Source organism: Nicotiana sylvestris, chromosome 11 (genome assembly GCF_000393655.2).
Source record: "Nicotiana sylvestris chromosome 11, ASM39365v2, whole genome shotgun sequence".
Lineage (NCBI taxonomy): Eukaryota > Viridiplantae > Streptophyta > Magnoliopsida > Solanales > Solanaceae > Nicotiana > Nicotiana sylvestris.
In genome coordinates, this window is record NC_091067.1 from 27,974,022 (window position 1) to 27,996,549 (window position 22,528).

Genomic DNA, 22,528 nt, shown 5'->3' on the forward strand with positions numbered 1-22,528 from the left:
AATATCATTTGATTTCTTCACTGATTTACTGCTTTAAGTGATTTTACTGCTTGATATGGAATTGCTTTGTGCCTTTACGTGTTTTCATACTTTCAGCCATTATTTGTAATTATTACTCACTGAGTCAGAGTACTCACATTACTCCCTGCACCATGTGTGCAGATTCAGGTATAGCAGAGTCCGCACCTGAGCGCTGATTCCTTCCAGGCTAGGCAGTGATTTGGAGTTACGAGGTAGTTGTTGACGTCTGCAGCCCCTTGACTCTCTTATCCTCTATCATTTATGTTTTCTTCAAACTGTTGTATCGGATTCCGTACTTTGTAGACCTATAGTAGATTCTGTAGTAGCTCATGACTTGTGACACCCCGGTTTGGGCTGTGTCGGGATGGTTCCTGCTGTTATTATCGTTAAATTCCGCAATTTATGAGCATTATATTATATGTTATTACTGTTTATGATGATTAACTGTTTAAAAGAGGTGTTCCGTTTTGGTCTGGCTGGCCTTGTCTTCACGAGGGGCGCCATCATGACTGGGTTCGAGGATCGGGTCATGACAGTCTGCTGGAAAAAGTTTAAGCGAATGTAAATACGCGGTAAGACCAGAGACGGATCTAAGATTTTTAAGTGCACCACTAAAGAAAGGAGAGAAAAAAGGTATTAAGTGGGATTTATCTCTGCTCATCTAGATAAATAACTCAACATTCAACAAGTGCACCATATAGTCTCTTTGGAGCATCAGTGTCAGTAGATAATATTAGATTAATTCTAAAAAATATGTATATAAAATACCTAGTTTGACGAAAATACTATGGATTCATGTGCACTGTATACTTGCCTATGAATCCGCCCCTGGGTGGGACAGCACCGTGAGCCGATTCTTTCTTTCACATTTTGCAGCCCACCAACTTTGACTTTTTTTCTTTCTTCTTTCCTTTTCTTTCATTTCATTCTTACTTTTTCTCTGTCTTTTTTCTACTTCTTTTTGTCTTCTTTTTTTTTTTTATAGTGAATAGGGTTGGTTCTCATCAATCCTGGCTCAACCTCTCCTCGGAAGAGTAGTACTTTGAAACAATACCATTACACCACTATTGTTCTTCAAAGTATTCTGCTGGTCATGAGATCTTTTTTTTTTTTTTCAAGGACTGGCCATGAGAAATCTGATTCCATGGAACTTAAGCACTTCAGCACGGTTATCACTGATATCATTGAATCCTCGGGACTGAGTTGCATCAAACTCGACTGCGATGAGGTGATTAGTAGCATTGCTATTATTGGTTTGGTTCAAGATCCCAAGATACTAACCTGGAGAGTTCTTTAATCTGATAGGATGTGGATAGAAAGCATGGCCTGTCACGAGCTCGATATTGCTAAGCTGCAGCAAACGATCAATCTGATCCTTCCTAGAAGGGAGCAATGCGCAACCTGCTGCAGCCAATAGTCAGGAAGAACTGGCAGTTGGTTTCTGCCATTTCAAAAATGACATGTAAAAGAAATTACTTCAAAATGATTGTCAGGAGGTCCAAGTAATTGAGCCAAAAAAATTTAATTTTGAATGTCTGCTGGTTCTTATTGAATGCGCAACTTTATACTCGTTTTGCCACCCCTGCCCCCAAAGTTTGTAGGGTGATTTTTCTTTTTTCTTCTTCTTCAACTTAATTTCAATTAACTTTCCAGTCAAGGAAACAAATATAAACTCATAGGTCTGTACTTCTTTAACTTGTATAAAAATATAACAGAAATCTACTACGAAATATTTCAATTAATTGAAGACGACAACAGAAACTAAATTTGGAAAATTAGCCCAATGCTGGGCAATTGTTAATGCTGAGATATGCATTACAACTTTATTTTTCTTACCGCTACGAATCCCACAATCAAGTACAAAATCATAGAGACCAGTTGTACAGTCAAGTACAAAAGTATAACCATTAACATGTCAGAAAGTTTTCTTCTTCAATGATACGGTCACAGCTGAGTGCAGATGGAGTCTTAAGCCACCTTAAATGTGCTCTTCTACCAATAAGTGCCTTCTCCAGAGCAGCTATTCTTAAGCAGGCTCATCAAAAAGTTGAGCCATTGAACCCGAAAAATTGGCGCTGCACACAAAGATAAGTAGTTCTGGTTCAGATATCGCAATAACAGAACCTTTACATTGATGTACACACGGTCACATATAAAAAACTATGAAATGAAAATGCAAGATCTAAGCACAAGAATCTACCTAAATGCAGCAATAGCACAAGTTTGTGCTGGTTGAGCATAAACGATGCTTACTAAAAAGTAGGTACAAGCACAATGTCTATTCGTACTGTTCGGATGATTAGATTCCACCGAAATAGAGCCAATTCCAATAGGACAATAGGAACATTGGTGCAACGAAAACAGGACATTTTAACCAATCAGCAATCAGTTCTGAGCAGGACTGCATAAATGGTGAACAACCAAATTCCAGTTGAAACAGTATCTTAGGAAACTAATGCTGTTTGGGAGTAATCAACGGAAGGACATCACTTCAAAAGTTCTATGCAACCTCATCTAACGATAATGTTGAAAGTTGTTTTCAAGATGGTTAACTTTGAGTGGTTCTTCTCCACAGATTTCATCTAATGAACACACTTTACAGCTAATTCAACTTATCTAGAGAGTGATCCTTACTATTAAACAACATACAGTATGCTCGATACATGCAAAAAACACAAACAAGGTCTAAACTTCCCCAGGGTTGATTGAATCGGTTCTGTGAGTCCAGGCGTATAATAGGAAGCAGTAGATGATTCTTTTAGTTGTTCAAGACAAAAAGAAGTGCATTACACATAACCTAATTAAGACCAACTTGTCTGTCTCCTGTAGTGGCCCATGGACGGGTTGGGGTAGGGGGAAGACAAAGAGATCCTTTCCCTCTTTGTTCTCGTGAAGACTTACCGGAGAATCATAAAACTTTATATAGAATCTGTTGCTGTCTATTGACAGCTTTGTCTGAAGAATCTCGGCAATGGTTGAACTGAGTTTTCCATTCACACCAGGTCCAAGACCCCCAATGGAGATTAATTCTCCGTAAGCAGCAGGAGCTTCAGTACCAGCGAATGCAATAGGAGCTCCTCCATTCAACAAGATCATCACATACTGGGGAAAAAACAAGTAGGCATAGGTTAACATTCTTCACAACAGCAAAGTTACTCTACCATAGAGCGAAACTACGAGATAATCAGATTATTGCTCAGTTGCATCTGTATTTAAAGATTCATGGTAGGCATTTCCATATTCAGGGGAACATATCAAAATCTCTTTGTGGTAGTGGCTTAGTATACCACTTTAATTTTTGTACAATTTAATTTATCTTCATATATTGGAAATCTGGTCCTTACAATCAGCAAAACCTGTCATTTTAAGTCACCTCACAATTGTGGGAAGCTAGTATTCTACTTATTGGAGAAAGGGTACTAAATTTATTTTTCCTGCTGTTTTGGAGATAAGTAAATGCTTAGAGAGCAACGATGTTTTTCCTTTATACTAGCACAAAGAAATAGAGTAGACTGAATGAAACCACCCACCCCTCAAAGTTTTCCATGCCACAAGAAGTGGCAACAAAACATCTATTGGATAATTTGGATTCTGAATTTGTTATCTACCAACATAAATGTATTACGAAACGAAAGAACAGTTCCTTTAAAGTTGTGAACCCCAAACCAACAAACAATTATTTACAAGCTGGCAATGAAGGTTATCCTAATGGGTAAGTCAAACTGCTCCGTCTCAGGTTAAAATCCTATCAAAATATGGGTCTGCATCCAATTTAACTTCCTACTACCAATATTTGTAATACTAATATAGTTTCAATTCAATTCAATAGCTAAGAATGGATAAGCACAGGTAAAAGTTCTTTTCCTTTTTTTTACACCTCATCTCTAAACATGTTCCCACTTAACCTCCACATGACTACCAAGCGGTGTCGTGGGATGGACGCATCAGTCCATTGTTAACCAGATGTCTCGAGTTCGAGCTTGATAATGGAGAAACCCCTTTTGGACTCTATGCAGCGCGAATCTAGATTAGTTGGGTAGTGACTTCGGGATTGCAGATGGTAAATACTCCACATCACTCAAAAACCTCTGTTAATCTCCACATGAGTGCTGGAGCTACATAGCTCCAAGGGGTGGCCCCCTTCGCCCGAAAAATATTCCCTTACTTCTTTGCTTATTTACTTCTTTAGAATTTGATACCCCTTAATAAAAATCGAGGCTCCGCTACTGCTCCACATGACTAGAATTCTCCACCTACTAGCAAACCAATCTCATTTCAATGTCACTTAACTTCACGACTCGAATTCCCAACCTACCCATTAAAAGTGAAGAAGACTTATAAACCACTAAACCAATATTGCTGTCTATTCAGTAAAAAGAAGTTGATACACTTTTTTTCAGCGGAATTTCATCAAGCAGGTATCAGGCAATGCGAAATATGAAAACAATATGACACCAATACAAATAGGAAAAATGAGGGACTTAACTGACTCGGGTTTGCCAATAATTTTGGCAACAGCTTTAGTAGCATCTTTGAGAATATCAGAAGCTACCACTGCATCTACTGGTACATTTGTAAACAGATTCAGAGTCGGCATTTGTAAAGGTTCTTCTGGGTGTGTGTTGGGAAATGGGTGGTTTGTAGTTAAGAATCAGTTGATAGATATTGTTGGGAGATGAAAATAGGAGAGCTTCTCTCTTGTTTTTGTATTTTAGCCGTTGTGATCGCGACTTCTTTTTTACGTGTCGTTTGGTTTTAATACGGGCTTATGTAAGGATAAGTTATGGTGGAATTATTTTTTATTCATTGTTTGGTATGTTGTAGTATTAAATATGGCAATTGCATAATTTGTAAGAAGAATGTATAAGTTTTACCGGTGCTAATTACTCTATCTTCTATAAGGTATAAGTTATCTCAGTGTTAATTTTAATCCCGACATAAATTATACCTAATTTGCTAACTAAACAAAGCATTAAGATGATATTAAATTTTTATATTAGCATTATACCTTCTTATACCTCATACCAAACCACCCCTTAGAGTTCACCTTATTTACACTCACAGTGCAAGGAAAATTTATAATACCAAATCACTTTAATTTGTGAAAACATGTAACTCACCAATTTCTGAGACTACAAATCTTACTATTTGTGAAAGATTACTTGTAAATACTTTTTGGGTGATCTAAAACTGCCAAAAAAATGTATAATTAAGAATTTAAGTTCCATGCACTAACGATGTACTAAATATTTATATCATCATCGTTTAAAAGGTAATTACAAATAACTCCATTTAATGGCATTGATTGATAATCTAAATTAAGTATAGTAAATAACATGTTATTTACAGTTTATATCGTTTCGTAATATATCGTATCGTATTGTATTGTACTATATCGTTTGATAAATACAATGTTCGGATAGATTGAATCATTTAATGTAGTTTCATGATATTATGCACGAGCAATATAAAGAATAAATTTGCAATATTATAAAGAAAAATTATACTACGGGGTAAATTTATTATATAAAAAGGTATGGTAAATGACAAAAAAAAAAATTATTTAATAAGAGTGAAGAATGAGAAGAGAGAAAAAGGCAAAATAACGATGCAACCATACCAAATCGGTCGTTATATAAAGTGGCACATTTCGTCGTTACGTAACGACGGATTTAACGATACAATATAATAAAATTTAAGTAACAACCAAAACAAACATCGTATTTAAAGTAACAATACGATACAATACAATACGTAACGACCATCCAAACAAGCTGTTAGGATGTTGTACTTCGATATTCTAATTAGTCCTATAAGAGGCAAAAGGCGTAAAAAGAAATGTTCTATCGTAAGGCAGGATGTTTGGTGCGACATATAGGAAATGAGAAAATGAATTTTTATTTTTTAATATTACTGAAACAAAATTAAAATATTAGAATAGATTAAAATAAGAAAAGTATTGGAATAAAATTCACCAGAAAAAATAATCAATACCAGCTGTTAAAAAAAATACAACAATACGTTTTAGCTATGCTGATGAAGTCTATAATTACAACAACAACAACGACCAAGTGAAATTCCACTAGTGCGATCTGGGGAGGGTAGTGCGTACGTAGACCTTACCCCTACCCCAAAGGAGTAGAGAGGTTGTTTCCGAAAGATCCTCGGCTCAAGAAGACAAAAAGACGAAAGGAGACAATATAAGTAACACCATAGAAATCTATAATTAGTCAGACCGAATATGCTAGTAGTGCATCACAATTGTTGAGTATATTCAACTTATTGAGGGTGGCATTTTACAATAGCAAACTGGAAACAAGGATTTCCATAGGAGAGAAATGTTCTTCAGTAGTGATGGACAGATTTTTGAATTTCACAGCTCAACCAACTGATAAAACAACCAGACCTGGACTTTCATGCTGCCGTTTCCACGTAAGTTGCAGAAAATTATGAGTTGTTATTCGGTTTCTATCCCTCAGAAACTGCATAATTTGGTAATTCCAATCAACAAGAGCGAGCTTTGAGCTAAACTCTTTTGAGTGTAGGCTCTGCTTCTGGAATTCACCAGTAACCATTGTCGATCCCATCGAATCCTATTTAAATGCACCAAGACAGTCAATTTCTCAAGCAATAATATGAATGACGAAACAAGTCTAGCAACAAAATATATTGTTCAACAATTTATTAATGAAAAATGTCACTTACTCAAAAGTAAAACATGAAATTGAACCATAACACAGGTGTTATTTGGTTGGTGGGATAAGGGATAATAATTCTGGGATAAAATGCTGACATTATTTTATCCCACATCTGATTACATTTTCGAATTCCTGAGTAATAATCCAGGGATTAGTTATACCACAATTGTGGTGTAATTCTTATCCTACATTGAGGATGGGATAACAATCCCAGGATAAAACACTAAAAGGTCAAAGATGCCCTTCTCCAAGGCTTTTCTTCCGAAGTCCTTTAAAAAAATCAAGGTTAAATTTGGAAATAAAGGTTATCCCAATTCATCTAATAAAACCAAACACATGTTTTATGTTATATCTCGTATATCCCATTTTTAGTCCAACGAACCACACATCTACTAAGAAAAGTATATCCACCAAATAATTCCATCATTATTTAATCCATGTATTATATTCCCGTCACCGTAATCCCGGGATAACTAGTTCCCCAATCAAACGACCCCAAAGAGTTTGTCCGAACTACTCCATATTAGAAGTTACTCTTTCACACCTTTTCTTTACTCACCAAACATTCAAAAGCTACCAGAATATCCATAGGAGAGAAAAGTTCATTTGAATAAGCAGAAGCTGGATGGTCACCACCAATTTTTTTGGTGGCAAAGTAACAAATATAAACTTCATCACAGAAACAAAATAACTCCAAACAAGGGCAGCAATGTAATTTAAGTCGACTAAATAAGATCAACAGGATGAGGATGGCAATGGCATTACTCAAAATTGTTAAAAATATCAGAAATTATCGAGAAAACGGTACACCATTTACAGCAAATTGCAAAGCATTTCACAGTGCAGAAAAAATGAAATTCCAAATTTGCCCCCATCTGGTTGGCAAGGAGGGAAATGACGAGCATTGTATTCCCTCTTCTGATATATAGTAAATTCTTTTCGATGATTCTACCTACTTTTGAGACACATCATTTTTAGGCATGTTTAACTATGTCGAAGCTAGAGCTGTGGCATACTACATACTCAAAACCTGCAGACATTGCAGACCAAAGTATTTTTTTCAGGTACTACATGGGTAATGCATAAATAACTGCAAAGCTATGATACTAAGCATTATGGAAAAGTAAATAAAACGAAACTGAAGAAACTTTTTTGAAGTTTCTTGTGGTCCGGCCCTTCCCCGAACCCCGCGCATAGCGGGAGCTTAGTGCACCGGGCTGCCCTTTTTTGAAGAAACTTTGACGATCATAAAGATGCAATATGTTAAATAAAATTTCATTGAGTTCTTGCCCCCAGCACATCTGAAAATGTAATTGTGGATAGCACATTGACTCTTCGTTTATTTGAGCATCAATTGGCAACCATTTGAACCCGTGCACAATCTCCATAACCACAGAACCATCAAAGGAAATACAGAAGAATTATATAGGTTATGAACTCAGGGGTGGAAAAGCAAGCATGTTAAGAGGAAAGTTCTAATGCTCAAATGTTTCAACTCCCACTTAAGTATATTTCACAGTTTTTGAATTTTCAACTCTTCCTGTGACAATATATGAAAAGAGAATGTGCATATGGGACTCACATATTGAAAAAAATAAAAATATTGTAACTAATGATCCAAAAGTGAAGAAAACATACTTTTCGATGGAAGGTTTGAAAAAACACGGATAACTCGGCTCCTTTCACTGCATCAGCTCAGCATACATAGACGTCGGTTTCCATGAGCAGCAAATCGAACTTACACACCGACTAGGATTTTCCAAAGAGATATTATAATAACCACATTTCAGTCAGTGCTTCAAGAATCTCATCTAGGATGAAGGAGAATATGTCCGGAATTTCATGGACTGCTCTCCAAGGCATCTGATTCTGGTGTATAACCATGCTCACGCAATCGAGCAGTTAAGGAATTCAATCCAGCATAAATAAGGTTCCCTTCAGGATGAGACTTATCAGCAGTAATAAAGACATGAACACCATTATTAAGTTCAATCCAGCTGCAACCAGGTGTCTTCCGTACATTTTGAAGCCTCATTGTGTCTCTTACCTCTAATACCTCTTCATAGCGACCAGTCTGTCCATAAATATTTGATAATATGACATAACTTCCACAATGTTCTGGTTCAAGGTCAAGTACCTGTTTTGCAGCGACCTCAGCTAGATCAGAATTACCATGGAGACGGCAGGCAGCCAAGAATGCCCTCCATACAACAGAATTGGCCTTAATGGGCATCGCTAATAACAACTCATAAGCAGCTTCAAGCTGCCCGGCACGACCTAGCATGTCAATCACGGAGGTATAATGTTCAATAGAAGGCACAACGCCATACTTCGGCTGCATTTGTGCAAGAAATTCTTTCCCCTGTTTTATTAGGCCAGAATGGCTACAAGCTGACAACACACCAACGAATGTGACATCATCAGGCCTCAATTCTGCCTTACACATATCAGAAAACAATTCTAGTGCCTTGATGCCGAATCCATGCATGCCGTACCCCTTAATCATAATGTTCCATGATGCGACATCTTTGTAATTCATCATATCACAGATCAGTTGAGCTTCACGCATGCTTCCACATTTTGCATACATGTCCAAAATTGCATTATCAATGTAAGTATCGTCGTATTCTCTGTAATCAGCGTCTTTCCTCACTCCATTAACAATCATGTATGCATGAATCTCCCTACCGTGCCTTAATGCCGCTAAATGAGCACAAGCAGGAAGAGTGGTAGTGACAGTCACCAAATCCGGACGAACTCCAGCAGACAACATCCTTTTGAAAAGCCTCAACGTTCCATCGTGATCACCACATTGTTCATGCACACAAATTACCGAGTTCCAAGAAAATATATCCCTCTCCACCATCGTCTCAAAAACCTCCAGAGCTTCAGTAACACAGCGACATTTACCATACATGTCAATTAGTGCATTCGAAATGGCAACCCCCAAATCAAACCCCTTCTTTATCACAAACCCGTGAATCACCTTTCCATTATAAACTTCCCCATAATTTGCCAGAGCAGAAAGTACACCCGTTATAGTAAACCTGTTGGGAACAACCCCATCCTCAATCATCCACCTAAACACCATCAAAGCACTATTAAACTCACCCGTCTGAGCATAGCCATTGATCATCGCATTCCAAAGCACAACATCATCCCTCTCCAGCAACTCCTCAAACACATCTAATGCAAAATCTACCATCCCATATATCAAATAACTATGCAACAAAGCACTGCCAATGAACAAATCAACTTCTAACCCAAGTTTAAAAACTAACCCATGAATCTTTTTCACATCTACTACATTACAACAAGCCTTAAGCACACAAGGGAAAGTGAACTTATCAGGCACGATATCTACTACCCTCATTTGGCAATAGAATTCAAAAGCTCTTTTATTCAAGTCATTAGCAATCAACCCTGCTATAATAGCATTATAAGCAAACACATTATGACCAAGTGGTGAAGCATAGAACACAGATAATGCATACGATAACGAGTTGCATTTCGAGTACATGTTAATTAGGCTAGTAGTAGGCAGTGGAGATAAATTTAAATGGCCAAATCTAAGCATATGGCAATGGACTTGTTTCCCTCCTGTGAGGTTCTTGTCATTGGCACATGATTGAAGTGATACAATGCAAGTCTTGAGGTCAAAAGACTTGTAACTAATGGATGAAAAACTGTTTGAATATTGACACTGTGCTTTAAATATCGACAAAGACTTCAAAAGAAAGGTTCTTTGGCTCATTTAGGAGTAAAAAAATGATTTTTCTCAAGAAATATGCATATGGGTATGAAAAAAATTGATTTTTCTTAAGAAATATGCATATGGATATTATGAAAAAATTGATTTTTTTAAGAAATATGCATATGGATATGAAAAAAACGATCTTTTTCAAGAAATATGCATGTGGGTATGAAAAGTTGTGCACTACTAATGCTATACAACATCTGCTAGCTCAAAACTACAAACCACCCACGACCCGGAAAAATTAAGCAAACATAAATTATTTATCATTTTCTCTATACCCATTTTACATCTCAAGCTATTATTCTATTCTTAATTGTAATTTGTGGAAAAGGGAACAAATTTTTTCCAAGAAAGAACTTGAAGTTGAAGCCCCTAATTTATTTTGAGAAGTAGAGAAAACCAAAGAATCATGCTGTTGTAATTAGTTAAGGGAGTGAGGAACAAGAATCAAAATGGGTGCTGAATAGTAGTACTACTTGCCATTGAATTGAAAGGATGAAGAAGATGAATAAATATCATAAATTCACTTTTTTGTTTGCTGATAGAATTTGCCAGGAATGGTCGAAGGAACTGTGGCGCCGGGGTTTGGAGGAGAGGGTTTGAATTGGGGGTTTTAGGAGGGTTTAGAAAAGTATTTTCTTTAATTTTAATTTTTTTTAATTATTTTTTTATTTGGGGGAAACGGAAAAGGGTCATATCTATCCTTATACTATCGAAAATAAGTTATATTTATCCTTCGTTTAAGTTTCTTAGTAAAAATAACCTTACCGTCATACTTTGAGATTAGCATTACTCCTCAGACGTTAAATCCTTCTTCAAAACTTTAAAAATACACGTGGCACGATCTGATTGAATGTAAAAGACCCACCCCACTTTTTATTTTGAACAGCCCGACCCAACCAAATAACCCCACATCTTGGAGCGGGAAAAAATCTCACTTGTTCCCAATATTCCGGTGGCTCTCCGACAAATCCGCTTCCTGTATCACTTTCACAAAGCTCTGCAGATATGGGTCAATAGAATGAAATCGTACCAGCACAAGAGCATCAAATCATCGCTTATTCCCAGTCTCAGCTTTATTCTTATCATCTTTTTTTCATCTCTGTTTTTTCTTTAATCCACTGTACATGTACATTAGAAAGTTATGGGTAAATAAATTCGTTAGTGTTAAAAGGTTAAGAAAAAAATATGTACTGTTTAAAAGAATTGCCTGCTTTCATAATAATATAGGAGTTAGTCTTTTAGATAAATTGAGTTGCACTAACTTTCATTACATATAACGCCTAAGCATAAAATATTCTTGAATTTGTTTATATCTCAAGCAATTGTAGAATTTAAATATGACAATTTTACCATGAAAAATGGAGGCAAAGATGTCAATATGGTTTTTAATCGAGGAAAACCCTATACAAGAGAAATATTCCTCTGATGCACTACTGTTGAGATATTTGGTGTCTCTTTTCATCTCAATATCCTCTTTCGTTTAGATAAGACTAGATTTTCGATATTCCATGCATGCCTACTGGTTGATTCATCTTGGCCAAAAAATTTAGAAGACTATTTGCTTAAAATCTGTTCTGGTGAAATGTTACTGTTCATTGTCTTTCAGCATTTGCCTTTCCCTCTCCCTTTCCACTCTCAAAGCTGACAGCTTGGCAGCAATACGAGTACCACGACCTTTCAGAAGCTGTAAATAAATCAATGAATGTGCAAACGACCTTTCATCATCATCCCAGTTCAGAAGTTGTAACAAATCACAAAGAAAGGTGAGGGGTTTCGGGCGGAACGGGTTATTTGGTTGGATCGGGTTGTTTAAAATGGAAGGTGGGGTTGATCTTTTACCTTCAATCATATCATGCCACGTGTGATTTTTAAGTTTTGTAGAGCAATTTAATGTCTGGGGGTTAATTTTAATCCCAAAGTACAACGGTAAGGTTAATTTTAATAAGAAACTGAAACGGAGGGTAGATATAACTTATTTTCGACAGCAGAACCATAAATATGACTCTTATCCGTGGGGGAAAAGTACGAAAGAACGAGGTTTTTTTTTTTTCCTAAATGGAGAAATTTTCAAGGTCACTGGTGCAAGTGGAAACTCTAATTCGTATGAGACCGTCATTCTATTATGTTAACACTTAAATATTAATATTTTATTTGTGACAAAATATTTATTTGTGAGTTCGAGTATGTCGAACTAACATAGGTGTTTGGGCATAAAAAATAAAAATTTGAAAAATATAATTTTTAGGTTAGGTGAAAAAAAAGTATTAAAAATTCGAAATTGTGTTTGAACATGTATTTTACTTGATAAAAGAGTATAATTTTGTGTGGGCAAAAGAAAGTTTTACATTAAAAAGTGGTTTTGTTGGAAACTCATCTTCAAAACGATTTTCATCTATATAATCAAATTAATATTTTGAAGAAAAAAGTTCAAAAAAAAAGGAAAAAGAAAACTATGGACAAACAGGTTGCGATGGTTGTGCTTACGCGACACATTCAACGAAGGTGTCATGGTGCATGTTATTTGCCGATGACATAGTGTTGATTGATGAGACGAGGAGTGGGGTCAATGCGAGGCTGGAGGTCTGGAGGAAGTCCGCTGAGATGGATGTGTGGACATACCAGGAGAGATAAGATTAGGAACTAAGTTAATCGGGGCAAACTGGGAGTGGCCCTTGTGAAGGACAAGATGCGGGAGTTGAGGCTGAGATGGCTCGGGCACGTACAAAGGAGTACTACGGATGCTCCTGTTAGGAGGTGTGAGAGGCTAGCCGTGGTGGGGTTGAGAAGGGGTAGAGGAAGGCCGAAGAAGTATTGGGGAGAGGTGATTAGGCAAGATATGACGCTACTTCAGCTCACTGAGGGCATGATTCAGGATAAAAGGGTGTGGAGGTCAAGATTAGGGTAGTTGGTTAGTAGGTAGTCGAAAGTTCCCCGTTCTTTTTTAGTAGTATTAGTAGCTCCCTTATTTTTTCGTTCGCTCTGTGTATCGTATGTTCCAGTTTGTTATTTTTTCGTTCGCTCTGTGTATCGTATGTTCCAGTTTGTTATTTTTTCATTCGCTCTGTGTATCGTATGTTCCAGTTTGTTACTGTTTGATGTTATTTTCTTTTACTAATTTCGTTGTTGTTGTTGTTGTTACTATAGTTTTCTCCCCTTTTCCTTATAGTCCTTTGTCCCCCTATTCTTTCTTTCTTCTCCGTCTTCTTCCTTTCTCTCTTTTTACCTTTTCTTGAGCCAAGGGTCTATTTAAAACATTGACAAGATTATACTGGGATCACAGATAACAAAGCAAAATTGACAAGATTTACAGTCGATGCAGAAGGTTAACATATAACCCATTTTGAAATGGCAAAGAATGCTCTCAACTTAACAGATAACAAAGCAAAATAAAACATTCTAAAGAACAAATTGGTCAAGGTTCATTTATGTGAAAACCCAACACCCCTCCAGCGAGGCAAATTGCAACTGATCATTTATATGAAGTGGCAAGTTGCAACATTTACAAAATAAAGATTGAAAAAAAAAATAGAGAGAGATAATACTTTGAGAACCACATCTTAACCATTACACTTGCAAAATTCAATGTTATCGTACCAATACACATGTAAGAACTACAAGATATGGTGAGCTACTGAAAAGCTATCAATACATTGCAGTAAGAGACATCAGATTAACATAGCATGAACGGCCTGCAGTTGCTTCAGTGTTTGTTCTGGCACCAAATGCACAAGAAAAACATCAGGACAGGTAACTACGAGTTCCAAGACTCGGGGCTAATCTGTTCATGACCTGTAGCTACTGTACCCTCCAGCACCAAATGATCCATAGCCGCCGCCGCCACCACCACCATATTGCTGTCCGCCGTATGAAGAAGATGAATAGGAGCCGCTGCCTAGGTTAGAGTAAGAAGACTGCCTCAAGCCTGTATCTAATTGGCCATAACTGCTTGCAAGTGATTCTTTGTGGCTACCCATAAATTCCTATAATGACGATTCATTCATCAGTTACATTGCAATTCGGAAGAACACTATAGAAACTCGACAATCGCATATAACTTACAGGGCTTTAAATGTGTTACATAAAAATGTGAACCACTTATACCACAACTTGTTGGCTTCTTGAAATTATTTTTTATAAAAAGAGGAAATTGAGATTACCTGGATAAGTTGCTGAGCTGTCTGAACCTCCGATGACGTCCCTTTTATTTCCACAGTGATTTCATCAGGTAAGCCCCTACTTTCTTGCACTGTGAGAATGGCACCACTAGTACGCCGTATATAAGCAATGTTTGCTCCCCCAATGCCAATGATATCTTCTGCATAAGCTAGTGGTATTTGCATTTGAACAGTTTGGGAAATCTGCAAAGGAAAAACAAGATAAGATCGCCAAATAAAAGTTTATTGTTTTGACATAACAGAGCAAAAGTTTTCACACATCGAAAGAAACATAATATTAGCAACTTTAGCGTAATTTAATTATGATTTTACAGATCTAGGTTTCTTACAGCAGAAAACATAAGCAACTAATCATATAATCCCAGTTGAGATAACATACATACTACATATACTCAGCTAGCGGTATTTGGCAAGTGTAGCAAAGTGGCATATTGCAGCTAAAATTACAACAGTTTACAGTTAGCAAATGTTTCTCCAATTCATATCACCAACCAGAATTTCTACCAACATATCTAATTCACTAGTGCACTTCACCTTTCCGAATAAAACCATAAAAATCACGATAAAGAACATCAAATCAAAAATGTTTTCTCTGAGATAACAAGCAGATATTATCCTACAAATATCTCAATTAAAAGACGGGAGCTTCTGTTTCTTTCTTACTTCATACTTATCCCTATAATCTCCTCTGTCTAAAGGTCAATTGCAATTAAAATGGCTTAAACTGCAACAATCAGGAAATTGCACACGAGATCTGATTTTACTCAAAAATGCAAAGAAAAATCCCTTTGATTTCAACTACTGAGGAGAAATCTTGCAGTGGGTAACAGTGTGTTAACTACATCATGGCATGTCAATTATACGAGTCATAGACAGTGGTTTATGCCGTTTCATATTGCTGTTTGGCTATACATAATCCGCTCTTGTACTTCCATAAGAAACACTCCATCCCAAATATATGTCCTTCAAAAAGCATACAGTTTAAGAAAACTTAAAAGTAATTGATAGAAAGCATAGCATAAAACTGAAGTACAGAAGTTGTTTTCTATAATTAACAATTAGTATAGTCAATTCACGGAGGCACTGGAGGTTGGCAAACCCATATACGAGCATCGACAAGACCATGATCAGTAGGTGAAGAGAGAAGCTATGCAACTAGACAATTATATTTACTTGTACATCTCAATGTTACTCCTTCCCCAAGTCCCAAATCAAGATTACTCTCAACAATATTCTCAATTATTCTCGAGTAACATAACCATTGAGAATATTCTACCCAATATTTTAAATGTTTATTGACTTTCTACCCCACAAACTCAAGATGATGAGTTAACTTGAGTTTGCTTATTTTATAAAGAAATCCTAAAACATCACCGGAAAGAAAAATGGTGCTACAATTCTTTCTCCAAGAAAGTCAACAATTCAGTAGTAGGAAAAAAAGAGCATTTTATAGTAAATCGAAAGGAGTTCTCTAAAAGACGGTACAGTACCGTAAACATCAAGACATCATCAGTTTATCTTGAAACTAGAAGGTGAAAAGTAACCAAAAGTTGCAGAAACAATGATCCAAACTACCATGCTCAGAGGAGGAACTCGCTACTCAGACTCCAATAAGAACAAAAGATGACTTTCCATGCCGATGATAAAAAATTCAATGATCAACGGCAATACGAATATTCTAAACTAATATTCTACTCAATACTTCTCTTAATTAACAAATTCATTAAGAATATTCAATACAAATTTTAAAGTTTCGCTTCACATTCAACACTCCACACAACCATAAGAGGAGTTCTTTTTTCTTCTTGTATATTTGAACAAGAAATACTAAATCACAGCAAAGAAAATGTTGCTAGGATTCTTTTCCCTAGAACGTTAATAGCAAAGCAAGCGCAATACTAAAAGAAATGTGCTTATCGTAATAAACACAGAAATATATTCGCATAAAAGAGGTAGAGGGATGAAATGTCCAGGACCTCGTCAGTTTAGCCTGAATTAGGAGCTGAAGAGTAAATGAATATTCTCGAAACAATGACAGGAAATACAATGCTCAGAGGAGAAGAGGGACTCACTGCCTGACTCTAATAACACGACAAAAGGAAGTAAAAACAGCGAGTGAAAATTCAATGGCCAACAATACCACGAATAAAAAGAAGAATCTAATATCCACACTTTAATACCACGAATAAAAAGAAGAAAGTAAAAAAGTTTTGTTCGAAAAGTCACCTAACAACCGGTGCCACAGGAGTGGTCACCCAAAATAAAAATTGTGGCGCCAAAACGGTCAATAGAAAGAAACAAGAATAGTGAACTTATGAAAGGACAGAAAAACGTCGGATCAGATAGTATAACGGCCCATGACAGTAGGCAAAAACTAATTTAGTCTCCACCAAGATTGCAGAAGCTCCCATACCATGTGAAAATAGACGAGATAAAATCTAAACAGAAAAAAACATAATGTTTCCATAATGTAAAGTTCCATGCTAAAGACACAAACCTGAGTAATAACAGGATTTCCAGCACGACCAAGGCCTGAAGTACGATTTCCAGAAAGTCCAGGATCTTGCCCATACAATGAAAGTCCAGGAGGATGATATTGTGAATCCAGCTGGCTTTCACGTTCAGAAAACAGAGAATCCCTCTTTGTTGGAGGAGGATAATCCATGCCAAGTCCAGGCCGTGACGTATTAAGCATCGTCCTCTCAGACCAAGGTTCAGGTTCGCGTTCCTGCGTCTGAGTGGCAGGTGTATTGTACTGTGGAAAGAGCAAGGATAACAAATATAAGCATATATAAAAGGACATTGATTTGATAATAAACTGAAAAAAGAAAGATAAGTAAACTTACGCTCTTTTCAAACAAGGGAAGAACGCTATGATCCACCAAGAACTTTCTAAGGTGCCCAATCACTGCTTCTAAAGCTTTAAGAACCTTCAGAGCTTCACCCTGAATCTCCACAATTCTCTCATCCGAAGTCGCATAGATTGGCATTTCATCTGAGTACATAAATTAAAATGAACCCCTGCAACTTATTTAGCATAATTCCAGTAACTCAAACAGTAATAGAATGAAGACTGCGACGAAATACCATTTGAAAGAACTCGAATGGAGGCACCAGTTGTTTGCTGGATAGGCTTGATTAAAGACCCTTGTTTTCCTATTAAGTTCACAGCTTGTGTTGATGCTACAAGTAGTCTGATAGAGCAGAATGCAGCCCCAGCAGCTCCAGGTAAGTTTCCATCAGCTTCAAGTCCACTAACACGTTTGAATACTCTTATTACAGCATCCATAGCAGGGGATAATGCTGCCTCAGGTTCTTCCTTCCCCGATATTAGAACCTATGACATTATTTATGGAGACTATTGTAAAGACTAATTTTTCAAAGAGAGGGCAGAACAGAAAAAGGAGGTCGAAAGTCTTCACAACAGCATCTACATATATTGAAGAATGATAGCTTCGAAAGAATGATAGCTAATGATGCATCTAAGAGTGAGAAAAGAAAAATAAAATGCAAAATTCGCAAGAAAATAATTGACAGTCACCTTTCCTCTTTCAATTAGTCATATTAAGGGAGATGGGAAGTAATTTTTGTATCTAAAACCTACATCTATAATACACATCTATCTTTCCTCACCACTAGCCCCCTAAAGTAAAAGTAGAAAACACAAAAGATCAATAAACATGCGCTCAAGCGGCATACAGCATCTCAAATATGGTGCAAGAAACTGATTTTCATTTGATCTTGGAAGCGTCCGTCCCTTTTTGCCATAAAGAGGTTCTATTGAATCTTTCCTTCATTTCTCTCTGGGTTAAAATTATGACAACTACGAAAAAGGTTTTATGGAAGATCACGTGGATGCAGGAAACTTGTTAGTTCCGCATCAAATCTTGGATCATATCTGTCCCATTTCTACAGCCATAGCAAAGGGGAAAAACTCTTCAAGCAGTCATCCACTGGCCCAATTATTAGAATTTGCATAGTTTAAAACAATGTGTCGGTATGGATGATGTTTTGATTGCATATAAATTGGCACAAAACAAAGATGTTTATAGACTCAAGATACAAAACAAAGTACTCCTATATCAGGACAGCATTTTGAAGATCCAGAAAACAAATGCTACACATAAGTTACACTGTTACACTAGCAAACAAAGCAGTTGCAATGCAATGTTCGTATAATAAAAATTACGGAAAGAATCCAAGAAAACACTAGTCGTATAGTGAGAGCAAATCTATCTTTTTTTTTTCTCTGATAACCGAGAAATTCCCTAGGCCCAGCATCGCACAGTTCGAAGCTGGGTGTATAACGGGCCCGCCCCTCTATTCTTCTCCACTTAAATACCAAGCTTTTGTATGCGGCAGGATTCAAATTCGTGATATAAATTCTATCTTGTCAAAGCACTATGTGCGTCATAGGAATTATACCATGTGCTTTGATACGATGAGAATTGCTCTTTATTGGTTCCCTAATATGCACTAAAATTTTAGGTACTCTATTCCCCTAAAAGAACAAGCATTGCAGCCTTTAGCTATAATACAGATAATTAACACCTCACTAGCATGATTTTGTAAAGATGGAACCCTAACTTTACACTTTCCCAACTAAACACCTCAAGTTGGTCAAACACATGTTTTAAACCCCTTTGACAATTGACCAGGTTTATGTAACCTATCCTTGACTGGGTTGTACAAAGGGTGTGGTAATCATGCTTGTATGGAGTGTACATACATGCTTTATCAATAAAGAAGCATAAATACATGTTCATTTCTCTTCTCACAGTAAGTCTTTTTCCTACTTAATAGGATTAAGAAGTAAAATAATCATGGTCATTTCTTTGCTTATTGCTTCACCTCTCTAGCTCCCTTAACTTTTTCAGCTCTTTTGCTTTTCGTTATTTCAACTTCTGTCCCTCAGAATTAGCTTTGACATTGATCTTCAATTACAATTTCATTGATTTTCAAATAGATGCTTGTTTAGATGTCTAAAAGTAGATCACATAGCGAATTTGAAATCGCATAGCTCGGCAAAGTTTCTTAGCGTTGTTGAACTCTATATTGGGCTGGTTCTAATCTCGTGAAATTCCGTTAGCTTGCTGTTTGTTGTAAAAATCTCTGCCAACTACTTCTGGTGACTCGTTAGTGTAATACTTAGTCCTCTCTTCAATTTCATCCCAAGCAACTTCATCGTTCTCACTCTTCTTTCAAGTCATTAAAGCTTGAGACCAGATTATTTTCAACATGAAAAGATCAGTTGAGTCTGTTGCTTACAACTAACATTTTCTCTTTTTCCTTTTGTGTGGAAGGTACGGGGCAGGGGATGGAGGGTGCGCAGAGGATTTATGCTCTCGAGAATAAAGTGAAACTTTTCCATACTTCCACAAATTCTTCTTTCTTTCCAGGAAGAGATTCTCCACCAAGATAATCAGACGATATTTGATGCAGACATTATCACTTTTAAAGCCGGAAAAGGTACTAACAGGACCGAGAACTACTGAAAAGGACTATGCATGAGAGAGCTTGTCGTTTGAAATTTCCAAGTCCCTTTTACCCCTTAATTTGTCATCTCTTCCCAGTGCTCCCAGTGGCGGCCAAATCTATCCACATTCTCCCAGTGGTGTCTGGTAGTATTGGGTGGAAGAGAAAGGAATGGTGCTAGTGGAAGAGAAGGAGTACGGTGCCAGTCAGAAGTTGATAAAGAGAAAGGTCTTTGAGATTTTATAGATAACGCGGTGAAGATAAATAATGATGTGCGTGGATACTGATGTTTTATCGACATTCTCACAATTGAGGGACTCACGGGTCCAGATGTTTAAAATCTGTATTCTAAAAACTTGAGGTGTTTATTGAGAATCATGAAGTTAGAGGGCCAGTTTACAAAACCATGCAAGCTGAGGGATCAATGTGAGTTAAAAGTGGCATTCTAAGTCACAAAAAACTCAAACTTTCTAAACCCTTCAAGCTTATATGTCATAAAAAGAATTTATAGGCCAGTAACGCTAACCAATAAAAATGTGATACTCAAGAAGCGTGAACCTGTGAATCCTGTGGTAAAAATCCTACTTTGCATCTTAGAAGTGCAAAATTTGATCTTCCTCCTCCAGTGGCATACTTCCTCTCTTCCATTTTACTAGTTTAAGATGTTCATTTAACTAGTGTATTATTTTTTTATTATACGTATTTAACTAGTTTATTATATCAGTCGCAGAGCAAGGAAATTCAAACATATGCGAGATTGCATCTTGAATTTGAATATGTGACCTAAGGTAATTTCTTGAACCACCTTCATTAGAGTTTATATGTTCAGAAAAATAAACTGGACTTGTAATACTAATTATTTGTATTTGCATAATAGAGGCAAGATGAGCTTAAATGGAGTATCGTGGTTAGTGAGGATTCATAGAGCCAACCCCAACTTGTTTGGAACTGAAACATAGTAATGTTGTTATCATTACAGTAGAATCTTCCCTTACATCAACGGAATTCAAAAACTTATATATATGAAAAAACATTAAACACCTAAAGGAGATTCAAATTAAATGCCCCCCCCCCCCCAACACATCCGCCCGCCTCTAATCAATGGTGAAACAAAGTGTTACTAACATAATGTTGAAATGTGAGTTTGATAGATAATAAAAATCAAATCTTGATAGCTAACTTAACATGAATTATATGCAACTATGTATAAATTAAACATTGCTAATAGGATTGTGCATTTGAAAAGGTAAAACTTACAATGCGATCAGGAGAAGAAGGAGGCCCATCGAGCACGCGAATCTTCGCGCCCGTTTCTTCACACATCTTCTTGACGAGCTCACCTTTACGCCCTATTATACTTCCAACTTTGACCACAGGTACTACCATCCTGAATACACAACTCCCGGGCCATCCCGGCCACTTTGGCTTCTCTATTGAAACCTCTGTAGCTGGAACTGGTTCAGCGTTAACTGAAACTGGGTCTGGGACTTGGTCTGTTGTTTCTTCTGGTTTTTGTTGAGGATTTTCAGGCTCTGGTTTGGTCTCGGTGGTTGTTGTAAGGGTTTCTGGTGATATTGTAGAGCCGTTCTGGGTTTGTTCTGTGGAAGCCATTGGTAGACGCTGCTAGGGGTGGGGGGTAGGGGTTGCGGGGGGTTGGTATTAGGGTTTAGTGTAAGTTTTTGCAGGTGAGGGAAAAAGAAAAGAAAGAGGAGAGGGAAGATATTGACGATTTTATAGAGGTCGAGATTTTCACGTGCATAACACGTGCCTATGCATTTTTCTCTCTCTTTATTTTTCACTCTCTTTAAGTAATAGTACAAGTTTAGTACTATTAGTCTTGTAAAAATTTACTTGTACTCGCTGAACCAAGCAATTTAATTTTAGAAGATGCAAATTAAAATGAGATTATTTGCCACTTAACTGTGATTACTTGCTAAACGAGTGGGAAAAAACACATATCTTGTATTCATTTGGTATATATATTCTATACGTGTAAATTTTAATCATTTTCATATTTAAGTGTTCTAATTTCTAAAAGTGAACGTTAGAAGACAAATGATCAAACTTTTGGAATAATGTTTCATATAAATTTTAAAGCATTTTGGAAAGAAATAGTAAGTAAAATTATATTATAGTAGCATATTTTGGATAACAATAATAGTAACCAAAATTATACTAGAGCAAAATATGACAAATATTTTAATTTAAGTTGCAAAACATTTAGTGTATTGAAGCATTTGATGGCACACCTTCATAAATTTGACCTTAAAATTCAATTTTTATCCACCGAGAAAAAAAAAAGAAGAAGTAAATAAGTACTTTGGTGATTTATGTAGGAGCTACATACTTTTAATACAATCATTGAAGAAGCAATTTTTCAAAAAACTTCATACTAATTA

At 36.6% G+C, this 22,528-nt stretch overlaps 3 protein-coding genes and 1 long non-coding RNA gene across 4 annotated transcripts; 1 reads left to right on the top strand and 3 right to left on the bottom strand.

The window, feature by feature from the left end:
- The first annotated feature begins 582 nt into the window (after positions 1–582).
- LOC104236054 (uncharacterized) lies at positions 583–1,553 on the top strand. The gene is made up of 2 exons (XR_713345.2): positions 583–1,249; positions 1,327–1,553. It is a non-coding gene; the product is annotated as an uncharacterized lncRNA (long non-coding RNA).
- A 210-nt stretch (positions 1,554–1,763) lies between these two features.
- Positions 1,764–4,983, bottom strand: LOC104236053 (uncharacterized). Its single transcript, XM_009789900.2, has 3 exons — positions 4,508–4,983; positions 2,923–3,123; positions 1,764–2,096 (listed from the first exon to the last, which is right to left on the bottom strand). The coding sequence occupies exons 1-3, from the start codon at positions 4,616–4,618 to the stop codon at positions 2,061–2,063; spliced, it is 348 nt and encodes a 115-aa protein (XP_009788202.1). The 5' UTR covers positions 4,619–4,983; the 3' UTR covers positions 1,764–2,060.
- A 1,289-nt stretch (positions 4,984–6,272) lies between these two features.
- Positions 6,273–11,064, bottom strand: LOC104236052 (pentatricopeptide repeat-containing protein At3g14730). The gene is made up of 2 exons (XM_009789896.2): positions 8,358–11,064; positions 6,273–6,614 (listed from the first exon to the last, which is right to left on the bottom strand). The coding sequence occupies exon 1, from the start codon at positions 10,471–10,473 to the stop codon at positions 8,560–8,562; it is 1,914 nt and encodes a 637-aa protein (XP_009788198.1). The 5' UTR covers positions 10,474–11,064; the 3' UTR covers positions 6,273–6,614; positions 8,358–8,559.
- A 2,928-nt stretch (positions 11,065–13,992) lies between these two features.
- LOC104236050 (RNA-binding KH domain-containing protein PEPPER-like) lies at positions 13,993–21,832 on the bottom strand. Its single transcript, XM_009789895.2, has 6 exons — positions 21,387–21,832; positions 17,742–17,991; positions 17,501–17,649; positions 17,152–17,409; positions 14,637–14,837; positions 13,993–14,459 (listed from the first exon to the last, which is right to left on the bottom strand). The coding sequence occupies exons 1-6, from the start codon at positions 21,738–21,740 to the stop codon at positions 14,262–14,264; spliced, it is 1,410 nt and encodes a 469-aa protein (XP_009788197.1). The 5' UTR covers positions 21,741–21,832; the 3' UTR covers positions 13,993–14,261.
- Between the last annotated feature and the right edge of the window lie 696 nt (positions 21,833–22,528).

What these genes read in the sequence shown, in the direction of transcription:
- LOC104236050 (XM_009789895.2), bottom strand. Translation starts at nt 21,740, where the DNA reads ATGGCTTCCACAGAACAAACCCAGAACGGCTCTACAATATCACCAGAA. An exon ending in CATTCGAGTTCTTTCAAATG is followed by an intron (nt 17,650 to 17,741) that starts GTATTTCGTCGC and finishes TTATGTACTCAG; the next exon opens with ATGAAATGCCAATCTATGCG. An exon ending in CAGCTCAGCAACTTATCCAG is followed by an intron (nt 14,460 to 14,636) that starts GTAATCTCAATT and finishes TCGTCATTATAG; the next exon opens with GAATTTATGGGTAGCCACAA.
- LOC104236052 (XM_009789896.2), bottom strand. Translation starts at nt 10,473, where the DNA reads ATGAGCCAAAGAACCTTTCTTTTGAAGTCTTTGTCGATATTTAAAGCA.
- LOC104236053 (XM_009789900.2), bottom strand. Translation starts at nt 4,618, where the DNA reads ATGCCGACTCTGAATCTGTTTACAAATGTACCAGTAGATGCAGTGGTA. An exon ending in TTATTGGCAAACCCGAGTCA is followed by an intron (nt 3,124 to 4,507) that starts GTTAAGTCCCTC and finishes TTTTTTCCCCAG; the next exon opens with TATGTGATGATCTTGTTGAA. An exon ending in TAAAGTTTTATGATTCTCCG is followed by an intron (nt 2,097 to 2,922) that starts GTAAGTCTTCAC and finishes CTTTGTGTGCAG; the next exon opens with CGCCAATTTTTCGGGTTCAA.